The 18,102-nt window shown below is 31.3% G+C and overlaps 1 protein-coding gene across 1 annotated transcript; it reads left to right on the top strand.

The window, feature by feature from the left end:
• The first annotated feature begins 235 nt into the window (after positions 1-235).
• On the top strand, positions 236-16,165 carry LOC134725827 (signal recognition particle subunit SRP68-like). Its single transcript, XM_063590030.1, has 12 exons — positions 236-359; positions 3,403-3,469; positions 4,006-4,119; positions 4,697-4,892; positions 5,355-5,437; positions 8,191-8,377; positions 8,880-9,119; positions 9,500-9,721; positions 10,776-10,864; positions 11,582-11,714; positions 13,338-13,466; positions 14,049-16,165. Exons 1-12 carry the CDS (start codon positions 245-247, stop codon positions 14,280-14,282), a joined length of 1,809 nt encoding a protein of 602 aa, XP_063446100.1. The 5' UTR covers positions 236-244; the 3' UTR covers positions 14,283-16,165.
• The last annotated feature ends 1,937 nt before the right edge of the window (positions 16,166-18,102 follow it).

Below are 18,102 nucleotides of genomic sequence, written 5' to 3'. Positions count from 1 at the left end.
ATATAATGTTCCTAGATTGAACTTTGTGTGATTCTATTTTAAACAAAACGTTGTTTTTTTCTAAAATATTAAAAAATATTTTTTGGAATTATTTAATATTGTCCAATATTTTTATTTGCTTTACATAAATAAATGGATATAAGATTTAACACACAGTAGTGAATACAACCAAAATCCTAATGGGTCAATGGTTACGAGTTCGGGATCAACTCATAGGTTTTTAGTAGTCTCATCAAACCGGAAGATGCCAACGTTTCACGTTTCAGAAATGGCAGCTGGAACAGAAAGCATGACAGGAGAAAATGTTGATGAATTAGGTACCCAAGAAGTACCTGTTAGTCAAAAATTAACATTTGAAGGTAAAAATATAATGCAAAGAGTAGATACGTCTCACAAAGACTGCAAAAATGAATTGCAATCATCATCGAATGCAAACGTAGACAGTACTCATCAGTAGGCCGGTTTGACCCATATGGAAAAATTTGTTTTGAAAATTGATTTACTGAACGAATTTAACAGATACAGAAATATGAAAAGAACTAAACATTGACAGTATACAACCTAATATAATCATAAGAGCTTGAAGCATGCTAATTCTTAGGAATAATGCAACAGCAGGTGCTACATTGTACATACAAATTTATGTAGTGACACTGACAGTACTCAGTAGTGCTGTTGAGAATATAATGCAAACGTTAACGTTATGTTTCCCGTATTTACGTCTTATGTTTATGACATGACTTTGTACCTTTGTATGGGCGCCTTAGATATAGATTTTGAGCATTTACAAGTAACACAACGCAAAGTACCGAGTTTTATAGTCGCCGTCACGTAAAATTGGCACCATGATTTTTGTCAAAATTTTCTAAAATATCGACCGCGTTTACTCAAGATCATGTTTTTCAATTAGCGGGATAAAAATCCAATCCAAATATATACTACTGTCCTACCTTTTATTGTGTTTACACAGTATAATCCTGACCTTCACAAAATCCAGGATTATTTTGTATGGTGGAATCCGACATTGTTATTACCGGAAGTGTTGCCGTGGAGTCAACATGCTCTCAATTTTCTTGTGTCTCTCGGAGCTGTGCGTCATCTCTATGTAAAAAGCGCGGGAAATCGTATCATCAATGACAATGATATTACCTGGAGAGTAACGAATATTATGTAGTAAGGGATCCTCATAGAAACCAAGATGGCTGTTTTACAATGAAAACAATCTTGAAAAATGTGAAGGTCAGGATTATACAGTGCAAACACAATAAAAGGTAGGACAGTAGTATATATTTGGATTGGATTTTTATCCCGCTAATTGAAAAACATGATCTCGAGTAAACGCGGTCGATATTTTAGAAAATTTTAAATCATGGTGCCAATTTTACATGACGGCGACTATAGTTGTATATATTACAATACAAGTACATGTAGTGTGAGCTGAGATTGCAACCAGAGTTTTGCCAGACAAACTGTGCAACAGTGGAACTAGTTTGTCAGAGCTTGTCCCATATCAAAGTGGATATTTTCCTGTCCATTTAACAGGTTGGGAACAAACCCTCTCTATGGTGATTATACCTGTAAAGAGGGATAAACCTTCTATAGAGGGATAAAATTATAAATTATCCCTCTATAGAGGGGTATTTTTGTTTAGACTGGATTTACATCAAAACAGGGCAGAATGGCATTCTCTACTTATTATGGCAGTAACCTGCAACAGTTGATGCACCAATTGATGTACTTAGTTTAATATGCACATGCCCAGTTTGCTGCTTATCTGACTAAATATAAAATCTATTGTTCACCATGATTGAAAGCTGTGATGATCAGGTAAATTCTACTCACTTATGCCTCACTGAACAGAATTTCTATTGTTAGATTTAACATGAAATTTAAAGGTCAACTATTCCTTTTGATGTTGATCAGGTGTTCAGATAGGTATACAATAGATTTCCAGTTTTGTCACTTTAGCAGAAAACGGGTTATCCCAATTTTTAGTAAAGTGCATATGTTGATGCACCTACTGCTAGAGATTATAGCCAATATAATTAGAAAATGCCATTCTGTCCTAATTTGCTTTAAATCCAGTGCAAACAGAAATACCCCTCTATAGAGGGATAATTTCATCCCTCTAAAGAAGGTTTATCCCTCTATACAGGTATAATCACCAGCGGGTTTGTTCCCAACCTGTTTAATGGATGCACCGCTTCATAGCTTCTGGAGCCAACTGATGTTCTTGGATCCATATAAATCAGACCTCAAGTCACAGGCACTTGTTTCTATCCATAGGAAGGTTGACTATCCATATAAATAGAAGAAGGTGGCTAGCAATTTTTTTTTTAGGTCATGACAGTCTCCGCTTCGGACGCCTTTTCTACTCTTTAAATTAATGCAAAAAATCCCTACATTATATGAATCGATTCAGTGAATATTTTCCTTCAACACTAAACTAATTTCATAATCCCAACAGTGTTTCTCTTCACGGTAATCTACTCTATATTCCCCATTTCTATTATCAATTTTATCATTTGAATAAATCAGCTCCAATAGTGCATTGCGCCTCACTTTTGTTGTTGATCATGTGACAATCTTTTTGAATGAACTTTATCATGCTTGAATCAATGATTTCCTGTAAAAACTGTCCATGAGGGCATCTTGTAAGGCTCAATTTGTATTTCTTTGACGCTTTCCTTCAAAATAGCACCAACCCACAGCTGGCAAATTGCTCTCAAGTTTGAAACTCAATTTTACCATGAAACTTTATCCAGAGGTGTTCATTACTTTCATTTCAGATTTTTTCACCCAAGTGCTTGAATGAAGAGTGTTAAAAGACCACATGCAAAGGCAATAGAGGCTTTGTGAACATCTCTCATTAATAGTCTGTTTTACTGATCTTTTTAAATATCTTAACTAGTGGTAGTTAAAAATTATATGAATATCTCAGCTACAAAGAATAAACATTATATGAATATCTCGGCTACAAAGAATACATTTGTGGCTTAGGAAATGTTGAAAATACTTTGTCAACTGTAAGCGGTTGGGCTAAGGAAGTGCTTCTTTTGCTCAGTCTGTTAACACACTGCCTTGTAACACAGAGGTCACAGGTTTGAGTCCTGGTGGATACAAGCAATTTTGTTATGAAATAAAGAAATATACTCAGAAAATGTTGAATATTACTGATGAAAGCAAAATGCTTTGAGTGTGTAGGTAAAAGAAATACCTTTGGCTAGCTTGCTTGTTCGCTGCACCGTGAAGTACATAGAGGGTTAGGTATACTTCCCTCCTTTGTAAGTATACTAGTCTTACATCAATATTGAATTTGAAAGGAACTTGTTTGTAACTTGCACTGCGAATTCATCCAGACTCTTCCATAATAATATACATTTTCCATCCTTATATTTTCAGTTTTGCAGATTGTCAAAGAAGCTCAGCAACAGCATGGATTGAGACATGGAGATTTTCAAAGATATAGGTATATACACATACATTCATGCACAATGCTTGAGTCTCATTTCTAGATTAATGTTCCTGGTATGATAAGTTTCTTAACTATGTTTTTAGAAGTGGCTTTCAGTTGGCTTAGGCTTACAATTCTTTGAAAATTAATGTCAAGCATTCAATGGTGTTTAAAGATGAAAATGTACATACATGTATGTCCTATATCCTGGCCTATGCTATCTGCTCAATAAATGCTTCAATTATTTCTAGAAAGGAATCATTCTGTATAGGTTATTATAGTTTCAATCTTTTTTTTTTTTTTCTTTTTTTTTAGTTTCAACTTTTGAGTATTTATTCAAAAAGCTTTGCAGGATAAAAAAAAATTTAAGATGGTTGTTTGGCATCTGTTTAGTTTATGTTGTAAGCTAGGCTACTATTTAACTTTATACATAAAAAAACACTGCATTACTTTGTTTACTGATTGTCAGAAATGCAATGTTAAAAGATTGACAAAATAAAATTGTTTATGATTAGGTGAACCAGTATTGATAGGTTTTTATATTTGTTTAGGGGTTATTGTTCTAGAAGGATAAGGCGTCTAAGGAAATCTCTACATTTTCCACAAGGCAATAATAGGAAAGTACTACCAAAGAAAATAGACATGGAAACTGTCACTGATGTCAGGTAAATTAATCTTCTTAATTTTTTGTCAATATATCCATCATATATGTCAGAATTCACCATATATATTTATTATCCTTTTGTTAAAGATTTTAAACAGGGAAACAAGACCATCCTTCTTATGTATTGTTTTTGAGAACTATTGTCTAGATTCAGTTTTATATGATATTTTACAGATTTCTACACTTGCCCCTATTCTGTGCCGAGAGAGCATGGTATTATGCTATGCAATTGAAGTCAGAAGCTAACACAGAACATTCACCATATATATTTATTAACCTTTTACCAAAGATTTTAAACAGAGAAACAAGACCATCCTACTTATATATTGTTTTTGAGAACTATTGTCTAGATTCAGTTTTATATGATATTTTACAGATTTCTACACTTGCCCCTATTCTGTGCCGAGAGAGCATGGTATTATGCTATGCAATTGAAGTCAGAAGCTAACACAGAACATTCACCATATATATTTATTAACCTTTTACCAAAGATTTTAAACAGAGAAACAAGACCATCCTACTTATATATTGTTTTTGAGAACTATTGTCTAGATTCAGTTTTATATGATATTTTACAGATTTCTACACTTGCCCCTATTCTGCGCCGAGAGAGCATGGTATTATGCTATGCAATTGAAGTCAGAAGCTAACACAGAACAGAGAAAGAAGTTTCACACTCTAGCAAAGATAAAGAAAGCTGTAACCTATGCTGAAGAGTTAGCAGAGCTATGTAAAAGTCCTAAGTGTGACGCTCAGACACAGTTAGAAAGTCAGGTAACATTAGTTTCATTGTAAATATATATTTGAGGATTCAACTTCTACATAAAATTACTAACAATTTTAAAGATGGAAAATAAATAAACATTGATTTGCTTAATACAATACCATGCTTAACCCAAAACAAAAGCAATCTTAACCCCTTGTGCTCACACACTTTTTTTTTTTTTTTTTTTAAATCATAACTGTCAACCTCTAAAAGAAAATTTGTAAAAAATATTCCTGTTAAAAATGATATAAGTTTAAATTACTTGCTAGCTCCACATATTTTACCTAATCTAAAAAGTAATATAATTTTTAAAATATGTAGTAAAAAAAGATAATTTTTGAAGTATTTACTCATGAATGTACTTCAAGCTACCATACAGAAAATGTTAAAACAGAATTGTTTTGTACGGTTTTTCTGGAAATATAATGCTTGAGTAAAATTCATCTAATATTATACATCTTTAACTTCAGGCTTATTTATCATGGATACAAGCTGGAATGTACTTTGAACAAGAGGTTTGGGACAAGGCAATGAAGTTATATACACAGGCAAAGTAAGTAAAATTTCAACTTAGTTATAGGGGCCTCAGTGGTCTTAGCAGTAACTACTGTAATCTCTAGCCAGTCAACACTGAGGTTGTGAGTTGAATCTTGCTCCTGCAGGTGCAATCGACTCCAATCTTGATTGACTAGGATTGTCAGGATTGAAGGATGCCAAATGTTTATGAATAATGTTTGTAAATAACATCCAAAAAAGACTTTTTAAATTGTTCAAATCTTTGTTTACAAATTGTTGTTTCGTTTATTTTTAATATTTTTTTGTGGATGCCACTGGAGAAACAAATCATTTATTGTCGAGCCTGCAACTTGAGTTGCAGAAAGCTCGACATAGGGATAGTGATCCGGCGGCGGTGGCGTTAGCTCACTTCGTAAAAGCTTTATATTTTAGAAGGTAGAAGACCTAGATGCTTCAAACATTGTATATAGATGCCTCATGTTACGAACTTTCCGTCAGTCACATGTCCAATGTCCTTGACCTCATTTTCATGGTTAAGTGACTACTTGAATAAAAAGTTAAAATTTTTTGTAATGTTAAATTCTCTCTTATTATAAGTAATTGGATAACTATATTTGGTATGTGCGTTGCTTGCAAGGTCCTCATGCCCGTCAGACAGTTTTCACTTGACCTCGACCTCAATTCATGGATCAGTGAACAAGGTTAAGTTTTGATGGTCAAGTCCATATCTCAGATACTATAAGCAATAGGTCTAGTATATTCGATGTATGGAAGGACTGTAAGGTGTACATGTCCAACTGGCAGGTGTCATCTGACCTTGACCTCATTTTCATGGTTCAGTGGTTATTGTTAAGTTTTTGTGTTTTGGTCTGTTTTTCTTATACTATATGCAATAGGTCTACTATATTTGGTGTATGGAATGATTTTAAGGTGTACATGTCTAGCAGACAGGTGTCATCTGACCTTGACCTCATTTTCATGGTTCAGTGGTTATAGCTAAGTTTTTGTGGTTTGGTCTGTTTTTCTTATACTATATGCAATAGGTTTTCTATATTTGGTGTATGGAATGATTGTAAGGTGTACATGTCTAGCTGACAGGTGTCATCTTACCTTGACCTCATTTTCATGGTTCAGTGGTCAAAGGTAAGTTTTTGAGTTTTGATCTATTTTTCTAATACTTTATGCATTAGGCCAAAAAAAAAATATGTGTGTTTCCGGTTACCCGACCTACCCTATTTTTTTCCAGCCAAAATCCCGACCCTTAACTTTTTTTATGATTTCCGTAAAAAAAATCGGATATTGTCTAAACGAAGATATTGGCTATTGTAGTATTTTGTTAATTTCATCATGTTATTAAATATCGGATAAGAATATGCAGGTAAATTTGTTCAAATCCATCCGCGATATTTTCAATGTTTTCAGACAGAAAAATGACCCGGAAGTTGCGAATTTACAATCTTGCAGACAAGAAGATTTCGTTTTTACTGAATAAAAAAGAACTATTTCTTGATAAACTGTTGTCTTTATTTATTATCTTTCTTAACCATGATGCCCTTTTACTTCAAATGGTTTGAATTTACAAGACTCGGTTGACAAGATCAGTATGTATACGCTGCTGTTGGGAGAATTTAATCAAACTCTAAATGCTCACAGAATCAGAAATATAATCTTAACAGAATGTACCTCCTTCTGAATAATTTATTGCAATGTAAATATAAATCCCATTTGACAAGAAAAATCTGACTTTGGTCAGAATATTTTTTTTCACAAGTGCAAAAGTAAACACATGGTCATGGATGCCATATTGGATTTTACACAGGAAGCCTCTAGAACCATGACCTAAAAATAAATAGTCTTCAGAAAACGTAAACCTTATGCAATTATATTTTATTAATAATGATTATTTTCATAAATTCAAACTTGATTATTTAAAGAAATAAAATTGTAACAAATACGATTTTAGTTTGGAGATTTTGCACAAACATGCTTGATCTATTTATAGCCAAATTAGTTTACCTGTGGCTGTGTGCATAATGTAAATAATGGATATTAATTTGTTTACAAAACAAATAAAGACACAATCTATGTATGGTAGATAATGATTCATATAAATATTTTAGGACATTTAATTTATTTTAATAAATATAGGATTTAAAAACTGCAAGCACATTTAATCATTACTGATGACTACATAATCAGCTGATATTTTTTTTTTTTTTTTTACAATATATATGTTGAATTTCAACCCCCCTTTTATTCCACAAAAAAAAAAAAAAAAAAAAAAAGAAAAGAAAAAAACACATACCTTCCCTATTTTGAAATTCCATGTAATAGGAAACACAAATATTTTTTTGTTTGGCCTTAGGTCAACTATATTTGGTTTATGGAAATATTTTATGGTCTATATGTCTGTTACGCAGGTTTTATTTGACCTTTGCCTCATTTTCACGGCTTATTGCTCATTTTAGGTTCTTGTGTTTTGGTCTTTTTTTCTGAATTTATAAGCAATAAGTCAACTATATTTGTTGTATTGAAGAATAATAAATTCAAGAATTGTTAGCTGTACATGTCAGCCTGGCATGGTTCATCTGACCTTGACCTCATTTTCATGGTTCATTGATCAATGTTTTGTTTTCTTGGTTAATGTTGAGTTTATGTGACAGTTGTAATAAAGCTTTATATTTGGTCTATCAACATAATATCTATGATTAGTTAAGAAGGCGAGACATTTCAGCGTGTGCACTCTTGTTTACTAAGGTTTTGATAACATGATCAATGTTTGCGTTTTAGAACGATATATGAGAAATTAGCCAGTGCATTCACTGAGGATAGCCAAGCTTTATATCTACAGATGGTGGATGAAGTATCACCTAACATTAGATACTGTGCTTACAACATAGGTGACGAGTCGGCCATTGCTGAACTTAAGGAAATGAGACGTAAAGGTGGAGAGGACCAGCTGACATCACATTTAGATGTAAGATAACAAACTCTTGTCTTAATGTTGTTTATAAAGCCTTTTTTACCTAATTCTGAAACAAATATGCCTTATTATAATTGACAATTTATTTTAAAAATTGTCAGAATGACTGGAAGAATTCATTTTAATTTTAGGACATTATGTAAACAAAATGGTAAACTAGCTACTAAATAATCAGAAACAATTCTAAATTTTTCCATTATGTTTCAGAAAATGCAAATTTCAATAAAAATAGTTGCAAAGTTACAAAAAAAAAAAAAAAAAAAAAAAGATCTCATCTTTCATAACACAAAGCTATTTGCAGTTTTTGAATTTTGTTCAGTTGTTCAATAACTTTCTTAAGGCTAATTGAGACATTTTTTGAAGTGCAAAATTATTTTTGATATCATGAAAAAAATAATTCCACGTAAAGAATTTAACATTATTTTCCTCTCTCTGTAATTATTTGATTTATATACATTTAGGAATTAGGATAACTTTGAATTGTTTTATTTCACAGGACTTGCTATCACAAACAAGAGAGAAACAGACAGCCACTTTATCTGAGGTGACGTGGTTGGGACGTTCTGTCCCTGTAAAGAGTGAGCCTGTAAGAGTTTTCCTTCTCAATGTACAGGAAAGTACCAAGGAAATAGAATCAACAGAGGGAATAGACGGCAAGATTTCTATATATGAAAGTTTATTGAAGCAGTGCATAGATGCTCAACAAATTATGAGGGATTCTTTAAGTGATGATGCTGTATGTATTTTATATAACAATATTTATTGGATAATTCTATTGATTAGGATGATCCAAGTTTGAATTTTTCATAATGATATATATATACCAGTAATGTTTTTATGATAAAGGGAGTTTAGATTAGTTGATTGCTAAAATAAGTTTGTTTACAGTATTTGTCCTGATTCATTTACATGATTATTTAATCAATTCCTAAAGTTGGTTTTATAATGCAATATGGTCAATTTGAAGATTTTATTGTATTAGATTACGATTGGATTGGATTGGATGAACCCCTGTTAAGCTAACTTGCTATAAATGTATGCAGTTAATCTCCAAATTATAAAGACTCATGCATCACAAAAATTATACTTGCTTAAATATTATTTATTTTATTTTAGAATTTTAAAGCATCTCAACGAGGACAAGCCATTGAAGGGAAAATATCAAACCAGCACTACCTACACAGTTATCTAATGTATATACGACTGTCAAAAACTGTAGATAGGAACTTATTATTAATAGAAAAACTAAAGCAATATCTGCCTGGCAAATCAATACCTGAAGGACATAAAATTACTAAACCACAAGATCTTGTTAGATTGTACGATATTATTATACAGGTTAGTACAGTAGTAATAGGGTTTTCTTTAAATTAGTAGTTAGATATTGTTAATTTTGAAGTTCACAATATTCCACACTTCATATTTGATAAACATACATACAAATATCTGAGAATTATTATTACTAGTAAAACTAAATAAGAACTCTCAACAAAACAGCTTGATTGCAAGATTAATTGTAAGCATCAATACACACACATATTTGATAAACATGCATACAAATATCTGAAAATTATTATTACTGGTAGAGTGGGGTGCTCATTTTCGCCACATCTTTTCATGTTTTCTACAGTTTCTGTTCAGGTCTAAATGTTTTTGAAGTATACTGATATTTCTATATGAAGATAACTTCAAATGCAAAATATTCTTACGCTTGAAAACGTGTTTGTTTGAATATAATCATCCGAAAAGTTAGATTAAAGGGTGTTTGAAATTTCCTGATTTTTTGTCAATGGGGGACACATATTCGCCGTTTTTACACATCTATTTAAAATCAAATAACCGCAGTTTTCAACAACATTGATCAAATCAATTTCATTATAGATGAATAGCAGACATTTCAAAGGTGTTCAGAACTGAAATTTAGGTGCATTCAGTCAAAGAATTACTTAGAAATACTTCTTTGAATTCGTGTTTTTTCTTCAGAAATGGGCCGAAAATCGTTGTCCATTTTTCTATCTTTTTGAGTAGGTGCCGCAATTTTGTCTCAGTTTTAAAAAATAATCATGTTTGTTATATTTTATCATTTATTGGTATATGTTTTCTATTTCGGCCATCCTTTGAAATTTTTACACCTCAAAATCATAAAAAGGTGAAATTGTGTCCCCGGCGAATATGGGCGCCCCACTCTAAAACTAAATAAGAACTTTCAATAAAACAGCTTGATTGCAGGATTATTTGTAAGCATCAATACACTCACAAGCACAATTATTACTGTTTAGAGACCCACTTGTTCCCAAGACTCAATGTTTGTGATAATAAATAAAATGGATAAAGAATTTATGTTCAGACTATAATAACTTTCAGTATGAATTCATGCTTATTTTATTTTCAGAATTTAAATGAAATACCTAATTTACAAGGTGTAGAGACAGATTTGAGTGAAGAAACAGCAGTGAAAAGTACTTCTTATAAAGCATTTAGGTAATGTCATACAAGATGTTTTTAACAAATGAAATGTTCAATAATGTTGAACTTTGAGAAAGTAAAGCATAAAAGCTTTTAACAAAAATTATAATGTGAAAATATAAATATGATAAAGTGCTGAACCACTATCTAAACATGAACTGATTATCATATAAAAAAGAAGATGTGGTATGATTGCCAATGTGAGTTGCTTGAGAGTATTAGACTTTGATAGGTTAAAAACTAGACTATAATGAACAAGTATTCAGGACAGATCTTTATAATCTTTACTGAATGCTCCTTTTAATTTGAAGGTTTATTAAATTTTCCTCTAAAACATTTTTCATACAAATATTAGGAATTATTAGGGTGTCTTATAAAAAAAAACTTTTTCTTTATTCCATATGGTAAAATTGTGGACACATTTTGCAAACAATGAAACCACCTCACCTGTCATTAAATTTGGGACCATTTTTATATTTTGTTCCAAAGTTATGACTGTTATGGTGGAAATCAGGTGACCTTCATGGTGCAGGTCTTATTATTTATAAAACATGAGCCCTAAAAGATAGAATGTAACTTGTTTTACTTTTTTTATTTTATGACAAATTTTTAAATGATATTATCTCCATCACTGCAGCCAACTTTACACCATATAGTTTAAAACCAGTTTATATGTGATAATCAACCAAATATGACATGGGGCCTTAATATATTATCACCTTTATTTTTCAGGTCCTATTATATTGCACAGTCATTCCTAGCAGCAAAGAAATGGACAGAAACAATAGCATTATATGAGAGAGTTTTAAAACATGCCTCTCAAGCATTGAAAGGTTGTAAAAAACTGAAAAATCTCTCTAAACAGGTCAGTATAGTTACATTTTGTGTAATTAAAGGTTTGAAATAATTTGATACTCAATATTAAATGCAGTTTTTCTTGCAAAAATTTTATTGAATATCATAATGATAAAACTTACTTGATTTAATTTATACTAATATTCAGAATCATTGCTATGTGTACATGTTTGTTGAACTGAGTTAATCTGACCTTGACCTCATGTTCATGGTTCATTGGTTAATGTTAAGTTTTCGATGTTAGGTTTATTTTTAAGATACTATGCAAAAGGATTCAAGTTGTATAGATATAAAATTTTATAGTTATGTCGGTTTCTTTAGTTGACTAGTTGACATTAGGTAAACTAACATTTTTCCAAGTCTAACCTAATTGGCTTTTTATACGACCGCAAAAATAGGACAGCAAATTTTTATTCGGTCGTATATTGGTCGTCTGAAGACAGTTAGTTTCCATACAATTACTTTGGTGTAAGTAAATAGAAATCTATGAAATTTAAACACAAGGTTATAACCACAAAAGGAAGGTTGGGATTGATTTTGGGGGTTATGGTCTTAACTGTTTAAGAATAATGGGCCAAAAAGGGATATTCTAGTTTTCAGACAATAACTTGTGTTTAGGTAAATGGATCTCTCTGAAATTATACCTCAAGTTTCCATACCACAAATGGATTTTTAGAATTGGCTTTTGGGGGTTATGGCTCAAACTGTAACGGAATTAGGTGCAAAAAAGGGGTGAAACAACGGTTTCTTGGTTAATGGACAATTAAACAATTTTAAGGCAGTGTAAGGTAGGTATTCCAAACATAATATTTGAATAACCTCCCTCACACTACTTTAAACTTATGTTAAAGACCTCATTGTATTGAGATGATAAGATGTTAATTTATTATAAGAGTTACTATTAAATTTATACTGATTAAGGAATATTAATTTTCTATTTTAAGAATTTTGCGATGTATTTAAATGGGTTATTATGGTTGCATCTCTAAGGGAAATTTTAATTAAAATAATGACTTTATCTCGAAGGAAAGAAGTCTAAGAAAAGGTTGGGTATTTTCTCATTTCAGATTTCAGTAATTAAAAAGAAAACTTCTTTATGTAATTTTTTTTTTGCAAAAAAACCCCAGGGATTGGCATTCACAACAGCACAAGGTATTGCACAAAGGCAAATAATTGTGTAAAAATTCAAATCATATAACCAATTCTAAGGTCCTAGACTACAGTTTTCTTGTGTTAGAAAACCTATCATGTTTCAAATATTTAATTACAATCCAAAGTAAGACCTGTATCAAGCATGAATATCATGTCCATTTTTGTCCAACCGGTCAGAGTTTGACCTCTGCAGTCATATCCAGCTGCACTTAGTGAAGCAATTTATAGACATTGCAAAATGTTTGTGATAATTCATTAACAGATAGGGTCAATGTCTTTGTAAAAGATCAAAAGTAGAATCATTTCACTGATCATTTCCCTACCTTATGATTGTTTTACTAGGATATTATGACCAGAATTACTCGGACAAAAACACGATTTGATACTTGCCAAGTTGGTTGTTTGCATAAATAAATTTCCATTTCAGTTTTATACTCTATAGTAAGATGTATGTTATAATGTTATGTTTGAATATTTCTAGGAAATAAGTAGTATAGAAGAATTAGTAAACAGAGTAAATGGTGAAAAATATTCATGTCATGCTAACAGCATTCTGGATTTAGAAACTGTTGCTGAACCCGTAGCAGATATTAGTCTCATTAAGAAAAAAGTAAGTGTTCTTTTTATTTCAGAAAATTCACAGGTGATTTTCAAAATAACAAGGTCCAAGATAATTGTTATATAAAGAAAAACATTCCAGAAATGATATCAAGCAAGACAAAAATATATTTTAATGCACCTGTTTTTAGAATACAGATGTATGCATTAAAAATTTGGCTGGAAACAATAGTTCTTTTATTTATTTTTGAATATTTTGTCAAAGAGATGTTTTCACTGCTAGCATATATATTTTTTGAAAATTATCAAGGATTTAACCAGATTTGTTTACAGAGATGTAGTTGACTTGTATTTAATTAAATTAGAGAAAGAACAGTGGGGGGTTATTGTGAAAATTTTCTGATGCTATGAGTATCAAATAATCATAGGAGCTGAACATGATAAAACCAAGATGGCATACATGACCAGAAACTTTACTCAAGTAAACTCATTTGTAACAAACTTTTTGTGGGATGAGAAGGAGTGACTCTTTATCTGTATTTGAAGTGATGAAATTCATAACCATAACTTACCGTTCTGTCAGTATATGTTATTGTTATTTTTTCACCTTTGAATTATTTCTGTATCTTTTCAGCCACTGATAGACAGGTTTGATGATTATATTGAAGATAAAAGCGTTACAACAAAGAAACCAAACCTTGTTAGTTTCCCTCCGGACTTTGAACCTATACCATGTCGACCATTATTCTTTGATTTAGCACTTAATCATGTAGATTTCCCTTCAATCGAAAGCAAAATGGAACAGAAGAAATCAGGAGGACTTACTGGAATGGTTAAAGGATGGTTATGGGGAGGTGGGAAAAAATAAGGATTTGTGTTCCAAGGGAAGTAACTCTGTTAGATTTTATAAAATTCTTGGTAAAGAACCTGGATATGTTAGACAATGTTTGTAAAGAAAACAATGCAAAGAATGTTAATAGGTATTGGTGCAATGAACGGAAAGATTATTATTAGTGTACAATGGTATGTGGTGCAAAGCATTTAAATAGTTATTTAACATCATGAAAGAGATGCTTATTTCTTCTTGAACTTCAACAATAAATGTTTCTGATAATCTATTTAAAGGTTTGTTTACCAAATTCAATTAAAAAATGGTTTGTTATTTTGCATTTGCCATTTTTTTTTAAACAATGATTAATTAAATGAAAAAATTAAAAGTTCAATAAATAATAATAATCATGTATTTTCAATGTTTTTTGATAGTGAAAAAATAAATAAATGAATACTTTTAAGGACTATAGTTTGATTGTCAGTTAATCCAGATTTTTATGATCACACTCATAAGCTTTCGAAGGAATTTATGATGTGATATAAATGAATTAAAACTATGAATAAAAATTCTATTGTAATTGGCTGTTTAGTTTGTTTATATTAAATTGTTAAAAATATTTCAAAAACACTGGTATCTACATATATATAAAATGACTTATCTCCCCTTGAGTCTGTTAAAAAACACTTCCGGAATTATGTGGCCAGAAAGACACAGCATCAGTGGCTTCCAAGTGAGAAATACAATTTTGTTATGCAAAGCAGTCAAAGACAAGATTGGTAGAAGTCATTCTTTTGTACAGATGCAATGATGATGCTTATAGAGAAGAAAGCTGAAAAAATTAAATGAAGGAGTGAGTGGTTTTTAACCAAGTATATGCACAGAAATTGCTTCATTCATATCATTATCACTTTCTGGAGAACTTCTACATTAAGCCTATTGATTTGTATTTTGTATTTTATCAATATATATCTATGTATATCAAAAGGAAATAATATTCATTGCAAGTCTAGGCTCTAGTAGTTTCTAATTTTAAGTTATTTCTTTTATTATGATATTTTCTCAGATGTGTTTCAACAGATTGACTTCAGTTAAGTAAGGTATGAGCACTTTAATGATTTGTCATACAACTGTTTCCTGTTTTATTCCTTCTTTAAATCAAGGCTGGACTTGGCACCATAGAATGGGCAACTTAGACTTTGACCTTACCTTGATATTTATATATATATAGATTTATGTTTTGGAGGATGGTCAAGTTACTGAAACTATTGTTGTCAGATTAATATTAAAAATAATATTTACATTTTTTTTTTACTAAAAATGATTAAATTTAAGCACTTTTCATTCAAATATGCAAAGGGTGGTGTATAGTTCCAAGCAATTTATGCAGACAATATGACTATAAAAATTAGGTAAATTTATTGTTATTTTCTTTATAATGTAAAGGTTTCCCATTATCTACAATACAAAAAAAGGGTATATTAAATGATTTCAATGAAATTTCAAGAGAAAAAATATCCTCAACTAGTGAATTATCTGTAAGAACTTTCAAATATAGTTTTAATGATCAAAATGATGAAAAAGCCAAATTATATTTGTATTTATTCCCCCATTGATGGTTCATTTAAGTATGATCATTTGAATTCAATTTTCCCATTTTGTATAGTAATAATTTGGCAGCAGTTTTTGGGCATTTGTGTCATCTCAACACATCAACTGTAGTTTTGATATATCATTTGTAATAAAACTTGAGGATTTCAGTAAAAAAGCAATATCTAAAAGTATGATTCGTTATACATGTGTATATAAATGAAGAATGAGGAAATAATTGCAGAATATAGATATGTTGTATGTTGTAAATCTTTGTACATGTTGAATTATTTTGAAGTCTTATAATGAAATATTAAATATACAGAACTTTAGGTGATATTTTTTTTTCTTTCTCCCAGTATATTTTTATATGACTGCAAAAAAAAAATATGCGTCATATAATGCTATCATGTCGTCTGCGTTGTCGTCTGAAGAGGCATTTAATTTCCGGACAATAAGTTTAGTTTTAGTGAATGGATCTCTATACATTTTTCCCAGAAGGTTCAATACCACTGAAGGAAGGTTGGGATTGATTTTGGGGGTTATGCCGTTATGGTCCCAAAAGGAATTAGGGTCCAAAAAGGGGCTCAAAATAAGCATTTTTATAGTTTTCAAACAATAACATGTGTTTAAGTATATGAATCTCTCTGAAATTATACCACAAGTTTCCATACCATGAAAGGATGGTTAGTATTGACTTTAGGGGTTATGGCTCAAAATGTTTTGGAAATAGGGGCAAATAAAGGGGAAAACAAGGTTTTTCTGGTCAATTGACAATTAAGACAATTTAAAAGCAGTGAAAGGGAGGTAATTCAAAACCATTTAACATACAATGTTGGGGTATGTTCAGATTTACACTACTTGTAAATTATATATAAAGAAATGTCAGGTTTTGAACTAATTGCAACTTAAGGGGTTGAAAGTTCAAAGTTTTGAAAAGTTTTGAAGGAGAAATCTTTAATTTCACAATATTGCACAATAGATTTGTAAGATCTTGACATTTGTTTTGTGTTAGAATCCCATATTATGTCAAAATTCAATCACAATCCGAATTAAGGGTTTGAATGTTGTGTCTATACTTGCCCCAACTGTTCAGGGTTCGACCTCTGAAGTTGTATAAAGCTGCGCCCTGCGGAGCACCTGGATTTCTCTTATGGTGAACTCCTTGAGAGTGATTGTTGGTGTATAAACAGGACCATTATAACACCATTATTAAGCACCACTTTTTGGCTATTTCATTGCGGCAATACTTGTCAATTAAGAGTAGAGTCAAGTGCACCAGCAATGAGTGGGTTTCGAACTCACAACCTCAGTGTTGACTGGCCAGTGATATAAGAGCAGTAGAACAACTTAGACCACTCAGTCACTGAGGCTCTGTGAACTCCTTGAGAGTATTTCTCTAAATGATGATCTGTTATAGTAAACTTGTTTCACTTACACCCTGATGGTAGATTCTCTAATATGCTAAAACTGTTTGTTCTGGATGGCATGTTAAAATTGTCATTTGTTATTGTAAACTGTAACTTATCTTCCTTCAGCCTAACACTAAAATGGTCAGTGTAAATTGATACTTGTTACTCAATAGTGATAGCACTACCTCTAGGCCTTTTTCATGGTTTCTAAAATGTAGAAGATATTAAACCTACTTTCTTTGTTGAAATGGGAATAAGAACAAAATTGAAATCATAAAGACAATACATGAACAAAAAATCCAAAACTAAGACAGCTCAACAAATACAAACAAACAGCAAACACAAAAAAGAGGGCACATGCTGAAGTATCTATTTTATTGGTTATGATGGAATTTTACATTTAGAGGGCCTTACTACAGATATATCAGAGACCTACATTATCAATGATTCTTCAAAATGAGGTCATGGTCAGATGCACATGTGTAAGCTAACTGTCATAGTGTGAAGAACCTCCGGTCCATTAAAAATGCACTTGTATAGTTTACTTGTTCTGCGCAAATGATACACGAGGAAAATTATGGTGGGCGATTTTACACTAGTTTATTTCCTTCCAATTGAAAGAATACAATGCAGTAATAGAAAATACTGTACAAACCTTACAATCATCCCATACACCATACCACATACAGATGGCCTACTGCTTATAGTATTTGACAACCTGACCATAGCCAAAAAAAGGTTGACAGAATCACAGAATAGAGGTCAGTATATGGTTAATCCTGCCTTATTATCACTTTAATTCTTTAATAATATAGGGTTATTGCATGAATATTGGGGAATATTGTCCCGAGTAGAAG

This window comes from Mytilus trossulus, chromosome 7, assembly GCF_036588685.1.
Source record: "Mytilus trossulus isolate FHL-02 chromosome 7, PNRI_Mtr1.1.1.hap1, whole genome shotgun sequence".
Taxonomy (NCBI): domain Eukaryota; kingdom Metazoa; phylum Mollusca; class Bivalvia; order Mytilida; family Mytilidae; genus Mytilus; species Mytilus trossulus.
This window is presented reverse-complemented; position numbering and strand designations above follow the sequence as displayed.